General features: G+C 42.0%; 1 protein-coding gene across 1 annotated transcript in view; it reads right to left on the bottom strand.

Annotated features, from left to right (window-relative positions):
* LOC149235586 (kinesin-like protein KIN-14N) overlaps positions 1–27,044 on the bottom strand; it is a 123,492-nt gene that overhangs the window by 93,617 nt on the left and 2,831 nt on the right. Inside the window, exons 6-9 of the mRNA XM_089372156.1 lie at positions 26,712–26,915; positions 26,286–26,495; positions 26,013–26,087; positions 25,662–25,808 (exon numbers count right to left, since the gene is read on the bottom strand). Coding sequence (XP_089228282.1) covers positions 25,662–25,808; positions 26,013–26,087; positions 26,286–26,495; positions 26,712–26,915 — 636 coding nt within the window. The remainder of the gene's footprint in view (positions 1–25,661; positions 25,809–26,012; positions 26,088–26,285; positions 26,496–26,711; positions 26,916–27,044) is intronic.

Here is a 27,044-nt window from a genome sequence, read left to right as displayed (position 1 = left end):
CCAAAATTATTTAAAGGAATTTCCCTTCCTTCCACAAGCAACCCCAACACAACTTCCCTTCAGAGAATTTGTCGTCCTGAATCCTCTAAGTCAGCCCTTGCACAATGCTCGTGCAAACCGTTGAGCGTCTAAGCCTAGCACTGCCTCTGATGAAGTCATTCTACCTGCCTCTGTTGAGGAAACTGATTCTCCAACCCTTTGTAAGACTTTCCCGGCCTTTGGATGCTGAATCAATTTTTCCTCCAGCCAAATCCAATTGTTTTTCTGAAGCAACTGTCTAGTCCTCTGTGTTGCCTCACTGGGAATAACTCAGCCTCCTTGTTGTTGCCTCCCCGGATCTGAAAAAACTTCCTCTGGATCATTGTCTCTGCTTTGATCTTTGGCTCTTCGACAGCTATTGTTTCTCTCTAGAAATCGATCTGCCAAGGAAATCAAATTGTTGGTGTTCTCAAGTGTGTTCTCCAAGTGCCCATCGACTTCCTCTTATAATCCATTGTTGGAGCACCAATGGCCAAGATTACACTTAATCAATGGCTATGGTCATCTTAGAACTGATCCGTGTGAGTTTCTAGATGATTCTCACCTTGACTTAATTAATATTGATTAATTAACCAATTTTCCTAAGTTTAGAGTTACAAAACATAAAAATAAATTGGTTAATAATCTAATTAAGTCACTTCTAGGTGGAATTTCCGGAAACGATTTCTGAGTCTTGGAGATCTCATGTATTCTAGCTTGTCCGCCAAATTTCATGGCTAGAACACATCCGATGTTATAAAAACTAACATTGAGGATATAGCAAAACTTTCTTTCATCAAGGAAGTTATTGATCAGGCTAGGAGCATCCCCAAGTTCATATACAACCATGCCTTAGTTCTTAGCCTCAAGGAAATGCACCAAAAACAGAGAGTTGTGATGTCCTGCAATCACAAACTTTGCAACCAACTTCCTTACTCTTCAGTCTTTGCTTCAATGTCAATTTGAGTTGAAGTAAATGTTTGTTTGTGACGAGTGGCGTGCATGTACATATAGCAGGAGAAATGATGGCAGATCCATTGCTAAATTGGTGTACATTTACCACTTATGGCAAGGAGTAGAAGAAGTGCGCTCGGTTAGTGAACCTTTAGTAAAGGTTTCTAGATTCATTAATGGTGACAAGCCTGGAATGGGTTATTTGTATGACACAATGGATAGGGCCAAATAAACTATCAAATCTTATCATGTGGGCAAGGGTACACCTAGGTTTAATAGAAAATGATGTTGTGGGATTTGATTAATCATTGGTGGGTTGGGATACTCCATCAACCCATTCATGTAGCAACACTTTTCTTCAACCCCACATTTTTTCTACAAATGCAACTTTGATTTTGATGGCAATGTGACAGAAGGGTTGCATACTTGTCTTTACAGGGTGGTACCTAATGTCAAGGTTCACACCACAATCAATCGTGAGATAGAAAGGTATCGAGAGCATACTACACTATTTGGCTTTGATGATACTATTAGTGGAAGAACCACTTCAATGCCAAGTAACTCATTTAAATTTAGAACTACAGATTTTTTAAATTCACTTATGTTTTATTTGAAAGTTTAATTATGTTTTCTTTATTTTCTATTTTCCATTTTAATGAAATGTAATTTAGTTTTCTTTCTTTCTTATTTGTTGTAGATGTTTAATGGCAAAACTATGGTGCAAGGGCACCAAATTTACAGAAATTTGCAATCATGATCCTCAATCAAAGTTGTAGTGCTTCAAGATTCGGGGCACAATTAGAGTGTATTCGAAAAAATACACACCAAGAAACGCAACAAGCTAGAACTTTGAACTTGAACAGGGAAATTACATTTATTGTAATTTATGACCCGCTAATATACTATGACCCTCAAAACTCATTATATTTTTTATGACCCTCTTCTAGGTTGGAGTTCTCATGTCTCAATCAATTGCTGTATGTCGATTACCACCTCCGACTATGGATGAGACAAACCGACAAAACAATGGTTGTGGTTGCCATTTCCTTGGGCAATATTAATGTATTCTCTAAGCAAAGGATGACGCCTGAGTAGGCTGTCATTAAGGCGGCCTCTAGATGGTTAGAGGAGGGACAAGTAGAGAAACAATAGGAGGAGGGTGAGGAGGTTGAGGAACAAGAGGAAGAGGAAAGAGAGGAGGATGTGACAATATCAACACCACCTTTTAAAAGAGATTGATGAGCCTAGTTCTACACCCACCAGTCACCATCAAACACTTGTTGCAGTGCCATGGCCTTCTACTATTAGGGGTTGCCCTGGTAATTACCCCGTCATCTTTTCCCATAAAAGGGAAGAGGGCATTAGCTAATCGCTATGTAATATCCCCAATTAATTAATTTTGTTAAGAAGAATTTCCATTTTTGCAATTTTAGCAATTGGAGATATTTTGGCATTAAACCTGAGGAAAGGGGATAAATCAAAAGAAGATATAATTTTTGGGTAAATAAAGGTACCCACTTAGAGAAGGGGGGAAAATAGTGCAGCTAGTGGAAGGTGGGGGCCACTCCATGAGGGAATACGCACCCCTTGGAGTGCTTGACTTGGAGAGAGGAGGGAAAAGGAAATTCGTTGGGTGGAGCCCACAAGGAAAGAGAAGGGGGCAGAAATTATAAATGGAAGGTGGAGCACTCATTTTGGGGACTTTTGCTCATTTGACATCTAAACTATTGTTTTCTCAAGTTGTTTAGCTGGGTCAACAGAGTGTTGTTCAACACATGAGATTTCCACAGGGAAATCTCAACTTCATTGGACTTCGAGTGCCACCCTAGGGGAGCATTGTTATACATCTGAGGTTGTACGAGAGGGATTCTAGCAGTGAAATCAAACTATTCTGGATGTAGACTGGGGCGTATGAAAAAACCATGCACATCTGGGAGGAGAGAGCTATAGATCAGAGATTGTTTCGGGAAAATTTGAGGCCCATCTTCTGAGTATTTGGCAGCATTTTTGTAGGGGACTTACAAGCTGATTTGGTTGCAGAATTTCAGGTCGAAATTCTCTTCCTGGGCATGCGTAGAAGTGGCTGATTTAGGGCCTACGCATTGAGGATAGACCAGAGTTGGGGGTGAGTTGGGCAAGGGGGCATCAGGAGAATTATTGGAGAGATTTATCAGCTATCTTTGGTAGGCATTTGCAGCAGAATTCTGGGTGGTACGAATTCCCTAGCAAGGGGAGGAGCTCACTGTATTTGGGGGTAATTTTGGAAGGTTGGAATTAGGCCCAAAGCTTTCTAGGTTTTTATGGGTATTTGGAGGAGAGGTTCCGGTTAAATTTGTAGAATTTTCCGGATAGTATTCAGGCCGAAAATCCCATTTTGTTCAGCAGTGCATTTTATTACTTCGCTCGTAGTTTGCACCATTTTGTGGGTTTTCAAGTGTGAAGGATTGAGACCAATTCCTTTCTGGGCCTTGTGGGGAAAATTAAGAGGAGGCTACAGCAGCAATTTCAAGCCAATCCGGGCATTCCAGCCAGGGATTTGAACCATTTTCGGATACCAACAGTGGCACAATTTTTGGGCAACGCAGAGGCAGATTGTGGGTCGAAGTTTTTACTCATTGGAGCATCTTTCTCACCTAGGTTCACTCCAGCTTGCTTATGCAAGCCCAGGTGCACTTGTTCCTTGTTATTGTACTCCCATTTATTCTAGATTTTTAATAAAATGGCTCAACTGTTGTTCTGAAATTTGTGTTGGGTGTTTTGGTGCCTTGTGTGTTAAAATTTTTGGTCATTTTCTAGTTCATGCTTCATTTATTCACTGCATGATTCAATTAGGAATATTATAGTGGTATAAGAGCCATGATCTTGGCCAGTTGTGGGGTAGCCAACTAGATCGTGGGAGATTTGGGCATGTATGCACAGTCACGAGTTAAACCATACACAACCCATGGCTCAAGGAAGATTCAGTATGCAGGAATTCTGGGGTGGAATCCACTGGAATGATGAGAGGTTGGGCCAGTTGAGGAAGGTGATGGACCAAATCTATCCTCATCCTTACAACAGAGAAACTAGAGGTACAAAGGTCATAGGGGCGCAACCATCTACACCATATGGGGAGAGTCGACAAAATTAGGGCACCAGATCTCCTCAAAATGAGCAGACTGTTTGGGGTGAGACTAGGGGGTGCTATTGTTTGTGGAGACTTGGCTTTAGATATCAAGAGCCCGAGAAGGAGGTTGAGCATGAGGTTGAGGGCACACAGGATTGTGGGAAGCACGTAGATACACCTAGTGTGATGCAGGAGCCAGCCTTTTTGGAGACTCCCTTGACCGCTCTTGTTGACGCCTTGGAGGAGAGAGTAGAACCTACTAGTGTTGTGAAAATCGCGATTTTTTCGACATGGCGATTTAATCGGCCGTTTTAATCAGCAATTTTTTCATTTTGAAAAAATCATGAAAAAATCGCGATAAATCCTAAAAATCGTCAAAAAAAATGTGGATGATTTCGATACTTGAAAACAAAAAAAAAAACAAAAACAAAAAAAATCTATTTTTTTAATGTTGTTGATGTTTTGTCGACTTTTACCGATTTTTTTCCCGATTTTTACAATTTTTTCCTATTTTTCCCCTCGCCGATTTAATCCCAATCGCGATGTTCGCAACACTGGAACATACAGCCATAGGGCCATCCATTGACGACATGCCTGGAGACACAGAGGTGTCCATCGTTGAGGAGGTGCCATTTGTTGTTGAGATATCCATTGGTGAGGTGTCCAAGGTCGTGTCTGAGTTTTCAAGTGATAGCAGTGCACAACAAATTGGCGAGGTATTGGGAGACATGTCCACCATTGATGAGGTGCCAGAGGATATAGTGGTATTAGATGATGGCCGCCCACAGCAGTTTCATCAGTTCCAAGTTGACATTTTAGAGTTGAAGATGAAGGCCATGACAGTGTAAGAGGCTATTCTACAACAGAACGAGGAGTTGGAGGTCATGAGAGCGGTTTGTGCCGAGTCAGCAACCAAATCGACTCACGTTGGGGAACGGTTGGATTCCCTAATGGTCCAGCCAAAGTTCACATTAGAGCATCAGAGCAGCCCTCTTCAGACATACAGAAATGGGGCTTGTAGCACTAGTGGGTTGCCTGTGCACGTTGGAGAGGGAGAGGCAGAGTCACCTTGAGAAATTTTGGGTGTTGACCAAGATGGTGAGATGAGGCGACATGAGTTGCAGAGGGTGCAACGCTCACAGGATGGAGGGCTTGTTCTATGTGCAAGGGTTCATGCATTAATTCCCTCTCTTGGAGGTGAATGGCAACAGATTCCTAGTTGGTACCCGATGGAGTGGGTTGGACTCATGGAGATGGTCGTATTCTAGAGTAAAGCTTAGAGGGAGCTCTCAAACACTGAGGGTACTAGAGACCCATGTTGGCATTGGGATCCAAGTGGGGCTTCCTATCCCATATCAGACATACGGGATGAATATGGCATTGATGACGTAGTCGACCCAGTAACTGAACACATGCTTTCGCTAGGTGAGTTTGGGTTAGCACTAGTGGCCAACCATTTTTTGAGCAGACTACCTGGGTTGTCCTGGTATGACGGTTGTACATGGGATCACAAGATGATCAGCATACTTTTGCAAGAGTTTGTCGGAGGAGGTGGCATTAGAAGGCCACCAAACAATGCCTTGTACAGAGTTGGGGATTCTCCAGATTTGTGTGGGGCACAGAGGACACAGAGGAGCAAAGCATTGGTGGCATCGCTACTGATACCGAGGGAGATTCACTTCTTGAGTCCCTCGAGAAGGATTCGAAGGGGACATCCATTCATCTTAGGCTATGGTGATACAACAATGGATGTGATGATGTCGGTCGAGTGCAGGTTCATGCGTACTCACACAACTTTAGGCTAGCACATCCATGGATGTGTAGGAGCATCTAGCATTGAGCAGTGTTCTGCAAATGGGCATGGAGTTGCATGTTGATATGTCGTAGTATTTTGGATTGCGTTGTGGAGTAGGAGTGTCTTACATCGCATTTACACGCGGGGAGTGACAGTTGCAGTGACACAGGCAGGACACGAGACGGTACAAGATGGTATAGCAATAACCGAGGGTATCCAACGGTGTATATGAAGAGGTTGTGGCATACAATGTCATGCCGAGAAGTGTGGTGATACTTGGTGGTATGCAGTCACACATGATGCGGCACAAAAAACTCTTGGAGTGTTGCCTCTAGGGAGACTTATGGACAGGGACATTAGGTGTACCATTGGATGCAACTTACCTAGGATCGATGAGGACATTATTGAGAATCTAGGGACACCATGTTTAGCGGAGACAGGTCTTCGAGGGGGTTATCAGCAGATCTGATGCAAATAGAGGGTCATCCATAGGATTACTGTTTAGTATCCCTCCAAACTCTTGATCATACCCTTGAGGACCTACCGAACCATCATCCTCCAGTGTTGCTTCTTCGAGGGGTTATCAACAAATCTGATGCAGATAGAGGGTCATCCATAGGGTTATTGTTTAGTATCCCTCCAAACTCTCGGTCATACCCTTGGGGACCTACCTAACCATCATCCTCCAGTGTTGCTTACATTCGCAAAGCGTTTGGTTGCCACCAGTGTTTTACAAACCGGCCGTTTCGAAACCGAAACGGCCGAGTCGAACCGAGTTGAAGCCTTGAGGAGTGACCCGGTAGAAAAACCAGTCCGGGAGGCCGAGTCATGACTGACTCGGCCGAGTTATTGCATGACTCGGCCGAGTCAGTCATGACTCGATCAACCCGGCCGTTTTGCACATCTACTCGGCCGAGTCATTAAATTAAGCCAGTGACCCAAAGAAACAACGATTTTTCTATTTTTTTTTTAACTTTTTAACATTTGGCTGATTGTTGGGGACTCCAAGGTGTTTTCTAAATTGGTTAAGTGCTATTTGGGGTCCATTCCCCTCTCCTAGTATTGATATGATGTTCAAATTTCATGGTAATGTTAAATTCTTAAAGTAAAAGTGACATTCTCCTTAATCTTCATTTTCATCCTTTTACTTAAATTTTTAACATTACCATGAAATGACTCAGGATGTTTAAGAGTGGTTCCAGCCTCATTGGATTTCATATGGAGAAAATAGAATTTTAGATTTCATTCAAAATCCAGCAGACTTATCATTTTTTCAGGGTTTTAGGATTGGAGGATTGCAATGTTTCCATTGAATTTTGTCATGTATTAGGGTATGGAACTCGTATTTAATCAAGAGCACCAATCCCTCTGTGTACCTTGATGTTAGTGACATTGGTTGTTGAACTCCTCTGGGATTCGCTCTCAAACCTGGAGCTTCTGAAAATGTCGCCTACATCAGATTGGGTAGTGGAGAGTCGTCTACCAGAGTTTGATCCTGATGAGGATCTTGAGATTGATCAACTTGATGTTGAACATCCACTGCAGCCTGTTCAGTTGAATGCAGATCCCGATCCACCAGCCTCAGTCTCACAGCCAGCTAGTAGGACTCCAGTTGTAGGTGCTTCGCCTTCCTCTGCTCAGCCACGACAGAAGCGCAGCCGCATTTGTACTCTATCTCAGCTTGCATCTGCTGCACAGCCTAGTGGTACTGGCACCACTTCTACAGTGGCAGTTGGAGACGATGATGATGAGGAGGAGCCATGGGGCCCCTTGTCTGACTCTGATGATGATGATCCAGAGATTGGTCGAGATGATCTTGGCTCCTCTGGCAGTAGCTACTAGCCTCCTTGGTTATTTGTATTTTGTTTTGACTCTTGAGTCTTTGATCATGTATGACAGACTACAGTTGACTATGTATTTACTATTGCCATTGGGTACCATTTTGATATAATGGATTGGTTCATGAGCCTACTTTGATCATATGTTGTCTTCCATGTATATTATAATGTTGTGTGTTTGGAAACTTGAATGAAAATCTTTAAAATTATGTTTAAAATATTTAAAATTATATTTTTTTATAAAAAAAATAAATATTTAATGTATTTTTTACAACGACCGAGTCATTGAAATCAAGTCGGCCGAGTCATTACCGAGTCGGAGTCCGAGTCGGAGTCGATCCTCGGCCGAGTCCGAATCCGAGTCCGAGTTGTAAAACATTGGTTGCCACCACTCGATGCTCTTCATTCATGCAACAGGATATGGGTGGCCCACCCTAGGCAATTGGATAAGACATCGTGTAACATGGGTGGGGAGGAGGCTCTCCAATTGATACATTTGGTGGATGCACGAGTTAACAGATACAGGCTTAGGGATCACGTGGCTTATTGTCGAGGCAACATATGTTCCACCCTGGGGCTTACACTTGGTGAGGTGATTGCAAGGGAGTTGCATGATACACTATGGGAGAGACAGTCTCAGGCGTTATAGGAGCCTGAGGGGCAGTGGCTCGTAGATTTCGTCTACAGGAGGGTGTCCAAACCCCGAGCAGTGTCCAAGCGTATCATCAGGAGTTGGATTGGTGGATTTCATTGTATGGGTTGGCAGGGACAGAACAAATTGGCATGCTTGGGACAGATTCTTGATACTTGGGGTCCACCTATGGTATACATACTGGGGTCAGAGGCGAGTGTCAGATGGGCTCTAGCGAGTAGCAATGCTTTGCAGTGGCAACCCGTGAGGAGTGAGAGTTGTGAGCTCCTAGCATGGTTGGGGGACCCAGGTAGCCGGTTGGCGAGTGGACCACTCCACTACTCGATGGGCAGGGTTACAATGGAGGGTGATCCAATTCCTTCCCACGCTGACACATGGGGAGTCGTTGAGACATTCATCATATGGAGAGGCAAGTTGTTTCTATGGATCGAGGCTAGCCGTGGAGGGGTGGACTTGAGCATTGTTGAGTTGCCCTTGCACTCTTTGAAGACTCTATTGGCCCTTCTATGGGCAAAACTAGCAACTTAGGTACCCCAATGAAACCTACTATGGATACCTCTAGGGGGCCTTGATTTTGGTTTCCTTTGTTTATGTTTTGCTGCATACTTCAATTGTCAAATAAGTTATTAGAACTTACACCTGCAAGCTGTTAAGCAGGGTAGCATCATTAAACTATTTATGTATGTCAGAGGATGTGCTTCTATTGTCTCTAAAAACAACTCATTTTTTTGGCTTTGACATATATAAATGCTAAACAAGAATGGTGTTAATTTTATTTAAAAAGTTCTTTGCTTAAGACAATTACTTCAATGTTCCACATGATCCCAAGTTCAATTCCATTTCTTTCATTAGCAATCACATAAACCATTATCATATTGACAATAATTGAAGAAAGAACATAAATAACATATGCAGAAGACAAGCCAAGACTAGAAAACTCGGGAATTGGCTCAAGCTAGGGAAAATCCCCAAGATGGGGAAAACCCTTGATCAATCCTTATTATTATTATCGAATGTTCATAGAGAGAGAGGGAGAGTACAATCAAAGTCAAAATTGACACGCCAATATGATGATCAATACCATTGTCCAAATGACAAAGAAGCAGCCCAGACAAATCTTCCATTCTGCCTTTAAACAACAGCAGACAAACTTTGCCCTAACTAATGGTCAACTATAGTCAAAGCAGCTACAAAATAGTCTCCAAAAGGAGCTCAGTCCTAGTTCAATTAATGCAGCCTCCTTTGTTGATTATAATGAACCCAAAACAGTCCAATACTAAGCAGTCAAGCATGGTCAATGTGATTAGGAACTCTACGGTCACAAGCCAACAATTAGGGCTTATAGTCAAAGAGCCCAGAGTGCCCAGATCTTGTGCTAAAGGTTGCGACCTTCCTTCCTAGGCAAGTTGCTCCAATTTGCTATTGTTTAGCCTTCTTCTAGACTTCTAATATTGTCCCAACTCCTTTTTTGTAAGCACCTCAGATCTGTGTCTCCTTGTTGCATGTTGTTGGCCATCAAACAAGAGGACAAAGGCTTGCTTCCTAGCTGAATTAACCTCCTAGTGTTGCAGCCCACCTGAGGAAACGAGACCCCACACAAACCTTCTGAACTTCCCTGAAGCCTGCGGCTACCTATCTAAAGCTTATCGGCCCTGCAAGAGACAAATAGATTTACTCAAAACAGACCCCAAGCTCCACGTCTTGCCTCCTTCCCTACTCGATTGCCTCGGAGATGCATTTTCTATGGAATAATGCATATTAGATGTGTCTAATGAGGTTGGAGGTCACCTCAATTTATATAAGATGGAGAGGGGTTCAACTTGTCTAATTAACCCCAAGTCGACCTTGACAAATTGCACATGAGTGAGCATGCCTTCAAAAAACAAAATCCTTGTTCAAATGTAGTGATCTTTAGGTCGATTTTGGTCCTCTCAAAAAGAGGAATTTAATGCAATAATTATCTCCATCAAATGAGTTATCCAAAGTGGAATTTGGCTCTAGTTGTCAATTTCAACAATCCCTTTCAACTAGGGAGAATTCCACTTGTCAATCCATCCATCATCATGCCATCATGTCATCATGAACCATCTTTGCATCCCATCTCAACTCTGTTGAACACTGATATATATAATAAAGAAGAATTAATCGAGAATGAGTCACAAGACCTTACCACTCTCCACTGATAAAAGTCAGTCCACTTAACCAGGGGTAAACCCCCAATCAGACTTGATCCCAAATGATCAAGTTGTTGAACATCATGCATCCTAGGCATAGGGAGTACAGCAGTACTTGATGCGTCCATATGTACTGTTATGGTCTGTATCCTCTTTTTCCAACTCATTGGCCAGATGAGAGGTACTTCCCATGAGTCCCGAACTACATGGGTAAGATGTATGTTAGGGCATCAACAAGAGAAGGTGAAACACTCATCCTGCTCATATGCCATAGGAGAAGGTGAACCACTCGTCCTATGAATATCTCATCAACCGCAGGGGAAGGTGAACCACTCACCCTACACACATGTCAACCACCATAGAAGAAGGTGAACCACTCACCCTATGTGCCATATATTATCATGGGGTATCACAAACGAAGGTGAACCACTCACCCTATGGTTGCACATAGCATCAAGAAGTACCCCAAGCCGACAGGAGCTCCCAAAGATCAATGTTCAACCGAGACCCTCTAGTAGGGTCTTTCCATGACTCCCAACTATTGAAGTTTCTAAAGTCTAACAGTTAGAAACCCTCCATGTACTTTCTGATTTATTCCTTCCTACTAGTTATGATTAATTAACAAGTTATTTACCATGTAAATACTGAAAATAAACACAAGTGCATGCTCAACACATTACAGATCATCAATTGAAGGAAATACAAACAAGCACACAAATGAAACCGTTATTTTTGGACTAATGTCCTTGGAGAAACCCAATGCAGGAAAACTGGTGCAGCTATCTAAGGGTTTGATTTATTAAGCAGTTTCAAAATACAATCTGCGTGCCAAATCCGACTCACCCAACAGAGAAAAATCTCGGTAGTAGTACCTCTCCTTCGAAGACAGGTGCTCCGGCTGAAACGCCAGATAAACCTCTGGCAGCTCCTCAGCGCCAATCTGCCCCACGAAAAAACCCCAACATCAGACTCTAGGCACTGTGTCAACATCTTCTGCCCTCTGCATTAACTTTCCCAACAGTTTCGGCTTGTACCATCTACGTCAGCTTTCCCGGCAATTTTGGCTTCTTCCCTCTGCGTCAGCTTTCCCGGCAATTCCAGCAGTTCCCGGCAATTCCAATTGTTCCCGACAATTCCGGCTTCTGCCTTCTACGTCAGCTTTCCCGGTAGTTCTCGACAGTTCAAGTTATTCCCAGAAGTTCTGACTTCTCCCCTCTGCGTTAGCTTTCCCGACAGTTCCGGCTTCTTCCCTCTGCGTCATCTTTCCCGGCAGTTCCAGCTTCTGGCCTCTACGTCAGCTTTTCCGACTACTGCGGTGATCCTCCCGGCAATATTTTGTCTCTCTGCTTCTAAATTCACTGCCCCTCAGTTGCAACTTCAGATCACTCTCTGATCCGAATTTAAACAAGAACGCAACAAATTACAGAGGTAACCATATACACAAAGATGCAGCGGAAATAATATTTCTTTTCATTAATGGAAAATACTGAAATATGCTTACAAACAGAAATGGCAATAAACTAGCTAGGGCGATGGTAGCTTATCTCTGAGAAGAGATGTGATGGCTACATGCCTCTGAACTGTTCCGAACTGTGTTACAATGAGGCTCGAAGGCCTATTTATTGTTGAGAAACAATGGAAAACCCTTCACATCCCGAAACCTAACCCTAGAAGATGAAACGCCAAATTGTGGGCCCCGTTTGGGTAAATTGGTACATCAATTTCCCGGGGTCGTAACTTTGGCATACGATCTCCGTTTGACGTGTACGATAGCTCGTTAGAAAGATCTATCCGAGAACTACCACTTTGGGAAGGGCAACATTGATCCATGGACCCATGTTGCCCCCAAATTTCCCAAAAAACGTCGTTTAGGGCCTCAAAACGGCTCCGGAAGTTCAGGACCCGAAAAACTGCTAAAAATAGTAAGTTGTGCTACAATTAAGGAAACTGAAAAGACTGAAAGAGACAGTTGTGGGGGTCCAAATGGGTTGGTGGGTGGCCACCAACATCCACCTGGATCATTCCTCCCCCCTTAGGAAGCAATGGTCCCCATTGCGTTGAGTTCCTCCCTGAGATGAGGAAGCTTCTGCTGAGTTGGTTCTCTGGTGAGCTGTTCTGTAATCTCTGATGTGTCCAGAAATGGTGGAAAGCATGGTCGACGATGGTCCACATTGAATACTCGGTGCAAGCGAAGGAATGGAGGAATGCTGTGCTTCAAAGCATTGTTGCCCATAGCCTTGGTACTGGTGTAAGGACCATGTCGGAGTGGTCGGAGCTTCTGATGGGCTCTTGTAAGGCGTTCTTTCTGCAGATGTAACCAAACTTTGTTGCCCACTTGAAGCTTGTGTGGTACCCCTGTGCGTGAGAAGTTGTTCCTGTGTTTTGTCATGACCGTATCCCTTTGCTGCTGCTGTTGCATGGAGGAACCCTTTGCAGGGGTCATGGATGTAGAAACGGTCTTCCCCTTATTTTGGGAGTGAGCTAGACAAATGAATTTCCTGGTCTGTGATATGAGCTTGCTGCCTTTCTTGGTAGTGATCAAAGATGTGGCGGTAGGTGGGGCTACCTCCGGTATCCTGTATAATGAATTATTCAAAGAAATAATGACAGCCCGAGGCCTCGACTCATACACAGCATGTCGCCTCCACAAGTATGGCTGGCCTAGTAATACATCACAAACATCCAGAGGTGTAACATCACACAATACCTCGTCTGTGAAGGGTTTGATGCTGTAGGGAAGGCGGCACTGCTGGCGAACTTTCAGATCTCGTCCTTCATGAAGCCACCCGATACTGTACGGCTGCGGATGCGGTGTAGTCGGTAGGCCCAACCGCTTCACGACCTCTGTTGAAACCAGGTTCTTTTGGCTACCACTGTCGACAATGAATCGCAGCGGTGAACCCTTCACCCACATCTGTGAGTGGAAAAGACGCTCCCCCTCCTCTGGATCTTCGGGCTCATTTTTCTTGATCTTGGCAGTGGCAACAGTGGCACTGGGATCCGCATCAATGATCTGCTTCCCTTTGCCATTCCCCTTGTCGAGTTCTGGCTCAGGGTCGGAACATGCATCTGATTCGGAAGCCTTCAACTCAGCCACCAGCGACTGCTTGGTCCGACACTCACTTGTGTTATGAGTGGGACTCTTGTGGAACTCACACCACTTTCCTGTGTCCTTCTTCGGCTTCGTGGTGTTGTTCTTTTCTTGCGGCTTCGACGGGTTGTCTTGGGTCACCCCGCCTTGGCTTTGTCCTTTGGGCTTCGGATTTGCAGATCCAAAGTCTCGTTTCTTCTGTTTGAACTTTTGCTCAATTTTGACAGCGTATCGGTACGCTGTGCCGAGTGAGGAGATGTTCAAGAACACCATCTCTTCTTGGATGTATCTGTGTAGGTAGCCACGGTATTTGAGTACCAGATGCAGCTCAGAATCTTTGATACCCAACTGTGTGTGAAGGGTATGAAAAATGTTTGTGAACTCCGACACATCTTGGTCTCGTCCCTGCCGCAGTGTGGTCCATTTGATGTATTTGTCCTCATAGCTTCCGACAGGGTAATACTGCTCCTTGATGGCATCCCGGAAGTCATTCCAAGTTGGTGCGGCTGAAAATAGTGAGCCTGTACTTTCATCCTTCTGCTCGCAGTATGTTTCCCACCAGTCCTTGACGTGGGGGGCTGCTTTGAGAAGAGCGAAAACAATCTTTTCCCGATTTGAAAATTCATGAACAGAAAAATAACCCTCTAGCAGATTTAACCATTTATCTACGGCATCGGCGTCTATCTGACCCTCGAATATGGGGATTTCAAAATTAACTTGTACCTTAAAGGGTGTGGCGTTTCCAGAGGAGCTGCTGGAAGCCGATGCGCCGCTTCTGGGTAGCCGCTGAAGGATCTGCGCAAAGCTGTCCATCATCACGTTCCGTTGTCGCTCGAGCGCTTCTTCGAGCAAGATTTTGATGGGATCTCCTGCCCCCTCGTCTTTCTTCTCGTCCACCATGGGAGGCCGTCGGGATTTGTGAGGCTGGTCTTGCAAAGGTTCAACTAGTTCAAGCCCTAACTCCTTATATCCCGACCTTGTTGGGGACATGCAAAGAAAAACAGAGAAAAAGCAGACCGCTCTGATACCACTGATCCGGATTTAAACAGGAACGCAACAAATTACAGAGGTAACCATATACACAAAGATGCAGCGGAAATAATATTTCTTTTCATCAATGGAAAATACTGAAATATGCTTACAAACAGAAATGGCAATAAACTAGCTAGGGCGATGGTAGCTTATCTCTGAGAAGAGATGTGATGGCTACATGCCTCTGAACTGTTCCGAACTGTGTTACAATGAGGCTCGAAGACCTATTTATTGTTGAGAAACAATGGAAAACCCTTCACATCCCGAAACCTAACCCTAGAAGATGAAACGCCAAATTATGGGCCCCGTTTGGGTAAATTGGTACATCAATTTCCCGGGGTCGTAACTTTGGCATACGATCTCCGTTTGACGCGTACGATAGCTCGTTAGAAAGATCTATCCGAGAACTACGACCCATGTTGCCCCCAGATTTCCCAAAAAACGTCGTTTAGGGCCTCAAAACGGCTCCGGAAGTTCAGGACCCGAAAAACTGCTAAAAATAGTAAGTTGTGCTACAATTAAGGAAACTGAAAAGACTGAAAGAGACAGTTGTGGGGGTCCAAATGGGTTGGTGGGTGGCCACCAACATCCACCTGGATCACTCTCTCAACTTTCTGAGCAAACCCAACCCCAGAAAGTTGAAATTTTGATCTCTTGGTGTGTTCTCCAAGTGACCCTCAAACCTCTTCTTATACTTTTCTCGTTGAAAGATCAACGACCGAGATTAAGTCCCTAATCAACAACTAAGATTAGATCTGGCTTGATCCATGACTTTTGGACCATTCTAACACATTTTTATATTAATTCACATTAATATTTTAATTTCCCTAAGTTTAGACTTAGGGACTCCATTAAAAATATTAATTATTTTAATATCTCCCAAACTGTTTAAAATCTGCCCAAACCCTTTTTGGGTAATGGAGATCTCATGTGCCTTAGCCTCTCCGCCAAATTTCGTGGCTAGAGCACATCCGATGCTACCCCAAATCAACACCAACCTCTCTCTGAAGGAAGATAAACTTGACCTTACCAAGAGGCTTTGCGAGGAGGTTGGTTACCTGCATATCAATCCTGAAATGATGGAGCTCGATTGTTCCCCATTGTACCGTATCTCAAATAAAGTTGTATCTGATGCCATTATGCTTGGAATAGTCGTGGAACACGAGATTCTCTTCAAGGCAAATCCCATTCTGCAATATACAACAGTGGTTTCCAGCACGTGCACAAATGGCTCATTGAAGAGCTTCTTCAACCGAATGGCTTCATAATAAGCCATGCTTGTTGATATATACATTCAGCCTCAATGGTGCTCCCAGAGCAACAGACTCTGGTCTTTGATTCATCTTTCTCCATGAGGCACCACTGTCCTTCATGATTATAGGGGTTGCTGCAAGGGTCTGGTCCATGTTCTTTAAAAGGGGAAGCTTCCAAGGTTGCTCTTATTGCAACCTTCACCACCATATTCTTTCTTGGCTTCTGAATTTTTGACTGCTTCAAGACTTCCTTCTAATTAGTCTTCAAACAGGGATATCATAGATCTATCCAACTTCTTGATAGGACCTACTGATGTAGTCTGCTTCAAATCGTATTATGTCAGGGTTTCTTATGCAACCCTGATTCAGAGTCCTGTCCCTTATTAGCACTATTCCTAACATCTTCTACCAGTCTAGAATCTAGATAGTCTAGAGAGAACCCAAGCAATGCATACCATGGATCAAATGCTGCAAAAAGATTCAGTGTTGTTACAAAAGTATATGGCAATGGAACTCTTAAACTGTTGAAAAATTGATTTCTTCGCTCAAGGTTCTGGTACTTGTCATTGGTTGATGAAGATGGAAAACTGTGAACACTTGTTGTAGCCTAGAATCAGTGACACGGTGTTCATTACACAATGCACTACATCATTGACTTATTTCTCAAGCCAATGGAGGATCAAAACTAATTTCTTTAGGTTATCTGCTATATAATGAAAAGAAGTGATCTCTGTCAAAAAGGAGATCTGATAATAAAACAATCTCCAAATGTCCACAAATTTGTATACCTACAGGACTGCTTCTTTCAATGATTTTGTTACAAGGCTTCTAGATAAATGCTTCCACTGCCTGTAGCTTTCCTTCTTTCCAACGTGACCAAATATTCACTGATGTGAATACCCTTGGGTTTTAGTATAGACTCTTATTCAATGACAATATTGCCACTGTAAATCAAAAATTTCCACAGTTCAGCTCAACTGATATAAATAGATCAGACTGTGTGTGTGTGTGTGTGTGTGTGTGTGGGTTGAAGACATGGGTCTTATATCACAGAGTCTAATACTTTCTTATATCACAGAGACTCATACTATCTCCACAGGTCAGCGAACATTCTTATCACTGTAGGATAATCCTTTGATGCTATTGTACAAGACTGAGAGCAAGGTGATGAGCCTTTACTTATGGGATGATAAGCCTAATGATTCATCGTCCTAGGTCTCCTTTATGCGTAGTAGTCTCGACTCCTCTTCCTTTATGACAGAGGCTTGAATTAAATTCTTTTGAAATGTAATTGAGTTGGGCTTCTTCTTTTCTAGCCTTTACTTGAATGTTCAGAATTTTGAAGAGTAGCACGGACCTCGCGCTTAGGTGTATATATAGAAGATCATGCACAGATTCATGCTCAAAATATCCTTCCAACAAAATCAATTTAGGACTAATTATTGACTCAGATGTAGACTCAAAATTTCGATTCTTTTGGAGAGTGTCCTTTACAGGCAATCAATGTGATACATAAAACAATGCTGTAGAATTTTGGAACATGTATAGAAGATTTGCCTCCCTTCTCAGATTGATATGGTTGCCAATAGAATCCTTGCAACACTAGAACAGTCCCTTCACAAAACTTGATAAATTCACTGATCAATTATAATGTACATACCAGAGTTGTAAAGTTGCTTAGTGATTAGATGAAAGATGTAGATTGGTGGTCTGTCTTTTAACCTTTGCTTTAATGTCAAGAGGTATGACCTCTCTTATGCCTTTGCTTAGCTTAAACTAGGTCTGCGGCCTTTGATGCAAAGATAATTATGCACAAAAGCTTCGGTCTGCTAGCCAATGAGTGCAATGAGGAGAGGGCTTTTAGGTTTCCTTGAATAGGGCTAAAATGTAATCACAGTGCTTTTGCTAGCCTTTCAATGCCTATGGCCCTCTACATATTCTCCAAGTGTAGGAGCCCTAAAACAGTCCTTGTTGAGACTCGATCTTGCACAAAGTTACCTATAGGTCTCAACTTCTGATCCACATCAGAGACAGATAGAAATCTCAGCCTTGAAGGATACTTCTCTTCCTTAGAACAGAGATCCTAAAGTTGGCATCATTCCAGCTGAAGACTACACAAGAACTCGGCAATATTTCCTCTAAACCTGTGCCAAAATCAATACCAAAAAACAAAAATAGAAATCTATCCTTCCTTCTGCTCCTTATCAATTCAGCAATGCAAAGACTTTCTTGAGGAAGACTTTGCACTTATTGAATATGCCAAAAGAGCACTCATAGTCCACTTGCTTTCAAATTTTTAGAGGGAGGAGCTCATGGAGACTTGTAAACAAACTTCTTAGTGATTGTTTTTACTCTTGCTTGGGCTTGTCCTCACCTGAGCTCTGATTCCATGCTAATTTTAGTTAACATGTTCTTTGCTTAGGACAATTACTTCAATGTTCCACATGAACCCAAGTTCAAATCCATTTCTTTCATTAGCAATCACATAAGCCATTATCACATTGAAATTTGACAGTAATTGAAAAAAGAACATAAATAACATATGCAGAAGACAAACCAAGACAAGGGAACTCAGGAATTGGCTCAAGCCAGGGAAAACCCCCAAGATGGGGAAAACCCTTGATCAATCATTCTTATTATTATTATCAAATGTTCAACAGAGAGAGAGAGAGAGGTACAATCAAAGTCAAAATTGACTTGCCAATATGATGATCAATACCACTGTCCAAATGACAAAGAAGCAACCCAGACAAATCTTCCATTCTGCCTTTAGACAACAACAGACAAACTCTGCCCTAACCAGTGTCAGTTTTTGTAGCATCAGATGTGTTCTAGCCACAAACTTTTCTCGAGAGGTTACAAAACATGTATTCTCCAAAACCCAAAAACCATTTTTGGAAATTCCACCTAGAGACGACTTAATTAAAATAATTAATCAATTTTTAATGTTTCCTAAGTCTAAACTTAAGAAATATGATTAATTAAAGAGTACTAATTAAAGAATCTTCTAGAAAAAGACATGGATCGAGTTCTAGTTAATCTTAGCCATTGATTAAGTTTTAATCATGGTCGTTGATGTCTTAACGAGAGATTATAAAAAGAAACTCGATGGGGCTTGGAGAAGACACACCAGCAGTTCGATTTCACTGGCAAACCAATTTCCTTAGTAGCAGCGTTCAGCTGCCGGAGAGAGAGCTAGTGAGCTCAAAGCAAAGAGAGAAGGGCAGGGATAATAAGGCCAGAGGAAGTTTTTCTAGTTCCGGTGAGTGCATTGCAAAGAGGCAACACAGAGCCACGTAAAGGCAATGTAGTGCTTCAGAGAGGATTCTTATTTTGCTGGGGAAAAGCAGTGATTCAGTGCCAAAAGCCAGAGAGAGTTTGGAGGCCAGGAGGATCCATCTTCCAAACAACAGCTAATCAGAAAGCGAGAGGTAAAGCAGTTCTAAGTTGTGGGATGCAGTACTACGTATGCTAACACAGTGATTGCGCAGAAGCAGCGAATAGCAATTCAACTTGAGCACAGGTCAGTGTTAGATCGTCAGTGGGAGAGAGATTTTTCTCACTAGATTTATTGTCAGATATTTCTCTGTATGGATTGCTAGATTTGAGCATCCATAGTCTCGTACTCATATTTCCTACTGCATAATATTAAAACCCTCAGTTGTTACACCAGTTTTCCCGCGTTGGATTTTTACGAGGACTTAGTCCAAAAATAATTGTGCATTTGTGTGTGTGTGTGTGCATCTATTCTTCCAGCATTTTTATTTCTTCTGCAATATTTATTTTGTGAAGGTTCCAGTGTTTTTAATTCGATATTTGTCGTAGCACACAACAAGTAAATTGTTTAATCAAATTAACAATTAGAAGAATTAACATCAGTTGCTGCAATAAGATTCTAGGTTTGTCGAATTTTCACATGGTATCAGAGCACAGATAGTAATTTGGGGAGCTCAGTAGCAAAAGGGAAGATGAATTTTGAAGCTCTAGATAGGCAGAAGTTCGAAACCCTTAGAGGCAGCGCAGATCTTGGCCAGGGGGGTCAATCTTTGAGGAAAAGTTTATTTCCCTGAGAGAATCAACAGAAAATAAATTACCAGAGGCAGAGGGAGAATCAGTGTCTTTATCTACGAAGAAGGAAGAGCACACACTGAGGGAATTCTTTCCTCAAGGAACTTCCAGCGCAAAAGTTCAATTTTTCAATGCAGAGCAACAGTAGTTGTGAGCAAATTTGCCACTCCAACAAGGAGTGCATAGAGCCAATCGACAACTGCGCAGAGGAGAAGAGGAGTTTAACATTTTTTGTAGAGATGGCATCAACAGGGTTGAGAGATAAGAATCAGTTGGACGAAGCATCCAACTACGTGATCTGGAAAGCACGAATTTCATGTCTTCTAGATGAATACAATCTCAAAAAGCCTGCATCAATGCAGTGGTAGCTATCTCCACGGATGCAAATCAAATGAAGACCTACAAGAAGGAGATGACGAAAGCAAAGAGGCTGATTCTCGATGGGATTTGAGATCACGTGGTGGCTCACATAGTTGGCAAAGATACTGCCAGGCAGATGTGGGAAGCTCTTGCTATGCTATACGAGGGATCTTCCAAGCAACGAAAGATGTATCTTGAGGAGAAGCTGAGATGTACAAGGATGTAGAAAGGCGAGCACATAGACCCCTTCCTCACTAAGATTCTAGATGTCCGAGACAAGTTGTCTACAGTAGGGTCAACGCCCCAGCCTACATAATTGGTGCGGTTAGCTCTAAACAACGTTTCCGAAGAATGGCAGGTCTTCGTCCAGAGTATTCTAGGCAGAGACAAGTTGCCAGATTGGGATCGAATGTGGGTTGATCTACAACAGGAGGAGATGAGGCGAGATTTGGTGAAGAGCACCATCAGTGGCACCAGCAACAGCAGTGGGACAAAGCAAGTGAAAGAAGAGGAGAATGTGGCCCTTGCATCAAAGGGGCAACAGGAGCAACGCAGGAGGAAGAAGGACCTTTCCAAGGTCAAATGCTTCAGATGTGGTGAGCTTGGCCACTACAACACTCAATGTCCTCTCAAAAAGAATCACAAAGAGGAGAATCATGATCAACACGCTGCATCTGTGGAGATCGACAAGCTGTCCTCTAAATTGGAGGAAGAGTTTTCCATGATCACCGATATACCTCCAAGAGTGAGGTGGGGTGATTTGGAGTTGTAGCCCCAGAGAGCTACAAGAAGGGCAAGATTCTTGATGTCCACCTCTTGAATCAAAACCTTGCTACGGGAGCCCACAATATTTCAATAGCAAGATGGATCAGTGGCAGATGGTGCAATCAGATGTGGTCAAATACTAGGTAGCACAGTGCAGAGTTGGTAGCAATGCAGTTGGCATAGAGCAAAGTCAGCAACAATGCAGAGGCTTCACTGACAGTGCAAAGACTAACAGCAATCAGAGACTCAGGAGACAGATGCATCATACTGATCACAGTTGATTTAGCATTTTGAATGTTTTTTCAGTTGCAATTGTTGCAGTTGCAGCAATAGCAAATGGAGAGGGAGTTGCAATGCAGATGCGATGTTGACAGCAGATCAGCAGGGCCACCAGCAACACAGATGCAGCGTATATCAAAGTTGCGCAGTAGTTGGTGGGCAACAGTAGCCAAACATCAGCAACGTGACAAGAGGTGGTGCAGAGACAGGGTGTTGCTTCAATGGGTTGTAGCACTAGAACACATTCCTCGCTAAGAGGGAGTGTTAGTTTTTGTAGCATCGAATGTGTTCTAGCCACGAAATTTGGTGGAGAGGCTAGAATACATGTATTCTCCAAAACCCAGAAATCGTTTTTGGAAATCCCACAAAGAGACGACTTGATAAAAATAATTAATCAGTTTTTAATGTTTCTTAAGTCTAAACTTAAGAAATATGATTAATTAAAGGTATTAAATTTTAATTAAGTCATGGTGAGAATCTTCTAGAAAAAGACATGGATCGAGTTCTAGTTAATCTTAGCCATCGATTAAGTTATAATCATGGTCGTTGATGTCTCAATGAGAGGTTATAAGAAGAAACTTGATGGGGCTTGGAGAAAACACACCAACAGTTAGATTTCACTAGCAGATCGATTTCTTGAGTAGCAGCATTGAGGTGCCGGAGAGAGAGCTAGTGAGCTCGACGCAGTGAGAGAGGGACAGGGATAGTAAGGCCGGAGGAATTTTTTCTAGTTCCGATGAGTGCACTGCAGAGGCAGTAAGTGCCACAAAGAGGCAGTGTAGAGCGACGCAAAGGCAGCACAGTGCTTCAAAGGGGATTTTGTATTTTGCAGCAGAGAAGCAGTGATTCAATGCCAGAAGTCAGAGAGAGAGTCCGGAGGCCATGAAGATCCATCTTCCAGATAGCAGTTGATCAAAAAGCGAGAGGGGAAGCAATTCTGAGTTGTGGGATGTAGTACTGCGTAGGCTGGCGTGGTGACTGCATAGAGGCAGCAAAGAGCAACTCAACTTGAGCCAAGTTCAATGTCGGAATGCCAGTGGGAGTGAGATTTTTTCTCACTAGATTTATTGTCAATCATTTATCTGTATGGATTGTTATATTTGAGCATCCATAGTCTTGTACTTAGATTTACTACTGCATAATATTAAAATCCTCAATTGTTGCATTGATTTTCCCGAGTTGGGTTTTTTCGAGGACTTAATCCAAAATAACTGTGTATTTGTGTGTGTGTGTGTATCTATTCTTCGAGCATTTTTATTTCTTCTGCAGTATTTGTTTTGTGAAGGTTGCAGTGTATCTAATTCAATATTTTCCATAGCACACAGCCTAAGTCACAGGACACGTCCCCTAGGGTCCCGTGTCCTGTATTTTACGTATTGGACACGAAAACGGCCCTAATACGTGTCCAATACGATTTTTAACGTGTCATAAAAATCGAATACGTATTCAACGTTTTCCATTCGTGTCATAAATTTGGAATACGCGTATTTTGTACATAGAATACGTTGCCCTAACGTATTTCAATGTTTGAATACGTATTGAAAAAAAACGTGGTTTATAACGTAAGCGTCGCTCTATTCCAGCCCCCGGGTTATTTTCGGTTGTCTGGAGCTGTCGTGTGGAGCTGCAGGAGTGTTCGTTCAAGACCAGCGTTAAACCAGTAAGCCGAATGATATTTAATATTTATTATTTATGCTTGTAATGATTATCAATTTATCCCCCATATCCACTGTGTCTCTACTTCGATACCCATCGAGAAAAACAACAGACAATACTTTGAAGTTCTGGCTTACAAACTCCGGTTGGTTAGTGAGATTCGGTGAACGACTTGCTAGTTGCTAGTCAATTGAGATAATGTCTTAGCTATCCAGGTCCTCGACCGTAGACAGTAAACTCAAGCAATCTCGAACATAGCTTCATATTACAAAGATCTTAGTTTGCAACACAGTGGACTCAAATCTTCACTGCAGAAAGGATTCAGATCAAGCCACAGATATGGATTATACCTTAGTCTTGGTTCTCAGGTTTAGTTTGGATCACAGAATTCATACTTACATTTTCCAAAGAGATCTTACAGAGAGGAGGCTCAGTCCTCTCAGTCTCTGCACAAACTTCAGACATTTGTCATAAAAATAGTTGACTTAAGATTTGTTCAATTTTCCACGGGGATATAAATGCTTGGACAGTCACCTTCTCACTCTTCCACAAACTTGGACTGTAACATAATGTAGCTCGGACTTGTTTACTTTCTAAACCATAGAGATGATGAAATTTTCATTATTTGCAACAGTAATATAGCTCAGACTTCCTTTCCTTCCTTAAATGCTTGGACCTTGAACCACAGAGAGAAGAGACTTGGACTATCTCAGATGAATGGCCTATACCATATTCTTATTACCCCCCGGATCATAATTATGCACTAAGCAATACCACAGCAACATAGCAGTACCACATGGATATAATTAAGATTTGTTTCATAAATACAATAGGTTAGAACTTGCTACATATGTTTCACAGGTTTTTAAATTTTTTTAATGGTTTTTTCATCACATAAATGTTTCAGAGTGCCACATTTGTTTGCTGAGACTTCTTTTGGTTGTCGAAATGTGAACGATAAATGTAAAACCCAGTAAAGAAACAATCCTATAATTTCAATTTGGATCTCTGAGTTTGAAGCTCAATGTTCAGATTTCAGAATATTAAAAGTTATAGCCATCAACCTGCAATTTAATATGGATAAAAAACTATATTTCGGTATATATATATATATATATATTTTATTAAATATATATAAAACGTGTCCCCCGTGTCATGTTTCCAGGTCGGTGTGTTTCGTATTGAATACCTCGTATTTACGTGTCCTCCGTGTCTCATGTCCTCGTGTCATGTGACTTAGCACACAGCAAGTAAATTGTTTAATCAAATTAACAATTAGAAGAATTAACATCAGTTGTTGCAACAGAATTCAGGGTTTGCCGAATTTTCACAACCAGTGGTCAATGGTAGTGAAAGCAACTACAAAATGGTCTCCAAAAGGAGCTTGGTCCTTGTTTAAATTAATGCAACCTCCTTTGCTTATTATAATGAACCCAAAAAAGTCCAATATTGAGAAGTCAAGCCTAGTCAATGTGATGAGGAACTCTGCGATCACAAGTCTGCAATTAGAGCTTGCGGTCAAAGAGCCCAGATTGTCGAGATCTTGTGCTAAGAATTGCAACCTTCCCTCCTAAGCAAGTTGCTCCAATTTGTTGTTGCATAGCCTTCTTCTAGACCTCTAATACTGCCCCAAGTCCTTCTCTATAAACACCTCAGATTTGCGGCTCCTTGTTGCATGTTCTTGGCCATCAAACAAGAGGACAAAGGCCTGCGGCCTAGCTGAATTAGCCTCCTAGTGTTGTGGCCCACTTGAGGAAAAGAGATCCCACACAAAACAGTCCCAACACACCTTTTGAACTGCCCTAAAGCTTTGCCTACTTGAAGCTTCTCGGCCCTGCAAGAGAAATAGATTCACCCAAAACAGACCCAAGCTCCACGTCTTGCCTCCTTCCCTACTCGGTTGCCACAAAGATGCATTTTCTATGAAATAATGAACATTGGATGTGTCCAATGAGTTTGGAGGTAACCTCCATTTATATAAGATGGAGAGGGGTTCAACTTGTCTAATTAACCGCAAGCTGACCTTGACAAATTGCACGTGTGTGGGCATGCCTTCAAAAATATATTTTTCCTTGTTCAAATTTAGTAATTTTTAGGTCAATTTTGGTCTTCTCAAAAAGAGGAATTTAATGCAATAATTATCTCCATCAAATGAGTTGTCTAAAGTGGAATTTGGCCCTAGTCGTCAATTTTGGCAAGCCCCAAAAGTGATGATTGAGGCTATGTGATGCATTTCACTAGTTTCAATCCCACTTCTTCACTAGTGTTAAGTGGACTATTCAAAAAAATCATGAGAAATTAGTTAGTTACGATTACCTCTCATGGAAACGGTCATAGATGAATGACTTACTTAACGCAGTTGAATCCCAAAAAATGATATCTAATAACCATTACGGTTAAAAAAGCAGAAAGAACAAAATACCTATGAAGAAAATGCCACGGAATGAAGGCATTTTTTCAAACAAACAAAAAAAATCAATGGCTATTCCAGAAAACAATAAGGAGCTTTAGGTAGTAATATATGGCCATCCAATATTGAACCAAGCAGATTCAGAGCTTAGATCTGGCATAAACCAAAGATACATGCATTTGTATTTACAATGTTAGCACTACTAACTACCTGAATAGTATTATGCAACTTTCGTCGGAGGAGCTCCCCTTCATGTAGTTGATGCTCTGCTTCTGCAAGTCGTGCCTGCAAATCCTCAACCTTTGACAAGTATCCAGCCCCCTCTTGTTTCTGTTGTTCGAGAGAAGCATCGGCCATCTGCACTTGAGATAAACATTTCCAACATCATATAACGCTTCCAAAAATTGTAAACATGATAACAACAGATCTTTTCCACGCCACACAAATAAAATAAAATACCATTATGGCAAACAGAAAAATATTTCTCCTGGTGACAAAAAGCAAAAAACAAAAATGAAAGCTAACTGCATTTTCTTTCAGGCAGAGAAATCTAGCTCCAACCTTCAATTTGTGAATTGCCACATCAAGTTGCTGACGCAGGGATTTGATTTGTTCTGCTTGAGACATGTAGCTTTCCTACAAACATTTCCCCAGCCAAAAATACTTTCAGGAATGAAATATCTCAAAATATAAAGAAAGAACAAATAAGTGAATAAATTACTGTCTAGTTTCTACATATATTACAACAGTATTTACCAGCTTCTGCAGGAGCTCACATAATCAGTCAAGGAGAATAATGGTTTTGACTGAAAAGTGATATTATATTTAGATTACCTCAAGTGCAGTTGCTTTGGTGGTAAGGATCTGAAGTTCACTTGTTGATTTTCCTGTGAATTCTTTAAACCTTGCATTCTCTTCTGTGAGAGCCTGGATTTGGCTCATGCATTGATCTCTGTCTTCTATAACATGCTGAAGTTCTCCATGCACCCTCTCTAGCTCTTCATTCAAGGCATTCCGTTGTTTTGTTCCTTCAAGCAGGGATTCCTGCTAGTATGAGCAGAGTGTTAGTTGCCATTCATAAGTCATCTAGACTAAGGGAACAAAAGCAATTGCTATTGATGCATATGCATGGAGCTTATTTTAAATTGACATCAAGTATTAGAATATGATTTGTAAATAGAAAGGTAAAATAACTTCACAATAAAGTTGTAAATATCACAGCATGCATGACAGAAATTATCAGATCTATAACACACTTGCCTTAGCACTATCTAGCTGTGTCTGCAAAGCAGCAGCACTGCCTCGTACAGCGCTAAGAGTTTCTACAATAGCAGCTTTTTCTTGCTTTGTCTTCATATTCTCTTCTGTGGCGACAGCAGCATCAGTCTGCAACTTGCTGTTGTACACTTGAAGACTTGTGTTATACTCTGTTAGCCGTTTATTGATATCATTTAAAGATTTGATCTGGCAACAAAAGGCAAAAATAAGTCAGCATGATTGTCAAAAGGGACAGTTAAAATGATAACTAATTAACTTCTTATGGTGTGCCATATCAGAAGCACGGAAAGAGCAAAAGCAACAGAAAACAATTTG

The sequence above is a fragment of the Pinus tabuliformis genome, chromosome 8 (assembly GCF_031772625.1).
Source record: "Pinus tabuliformis cultivar Carrire ecotype Pingquan chromosome 8, CPIR1, whole genome shotgun sequence".
Taxonomy (NCBI): domain Eukaryota; kingdom Viridiplantae; phylum Streptophyta; class Pinopsida; order Pinales; family Pinaceae; genus Pinus; species Pinus tabuliformis.
Note: the sequence above shows the minus strand (reverse complement) of the source record. Positions and strands in the feature narration are given on the sequence as shown.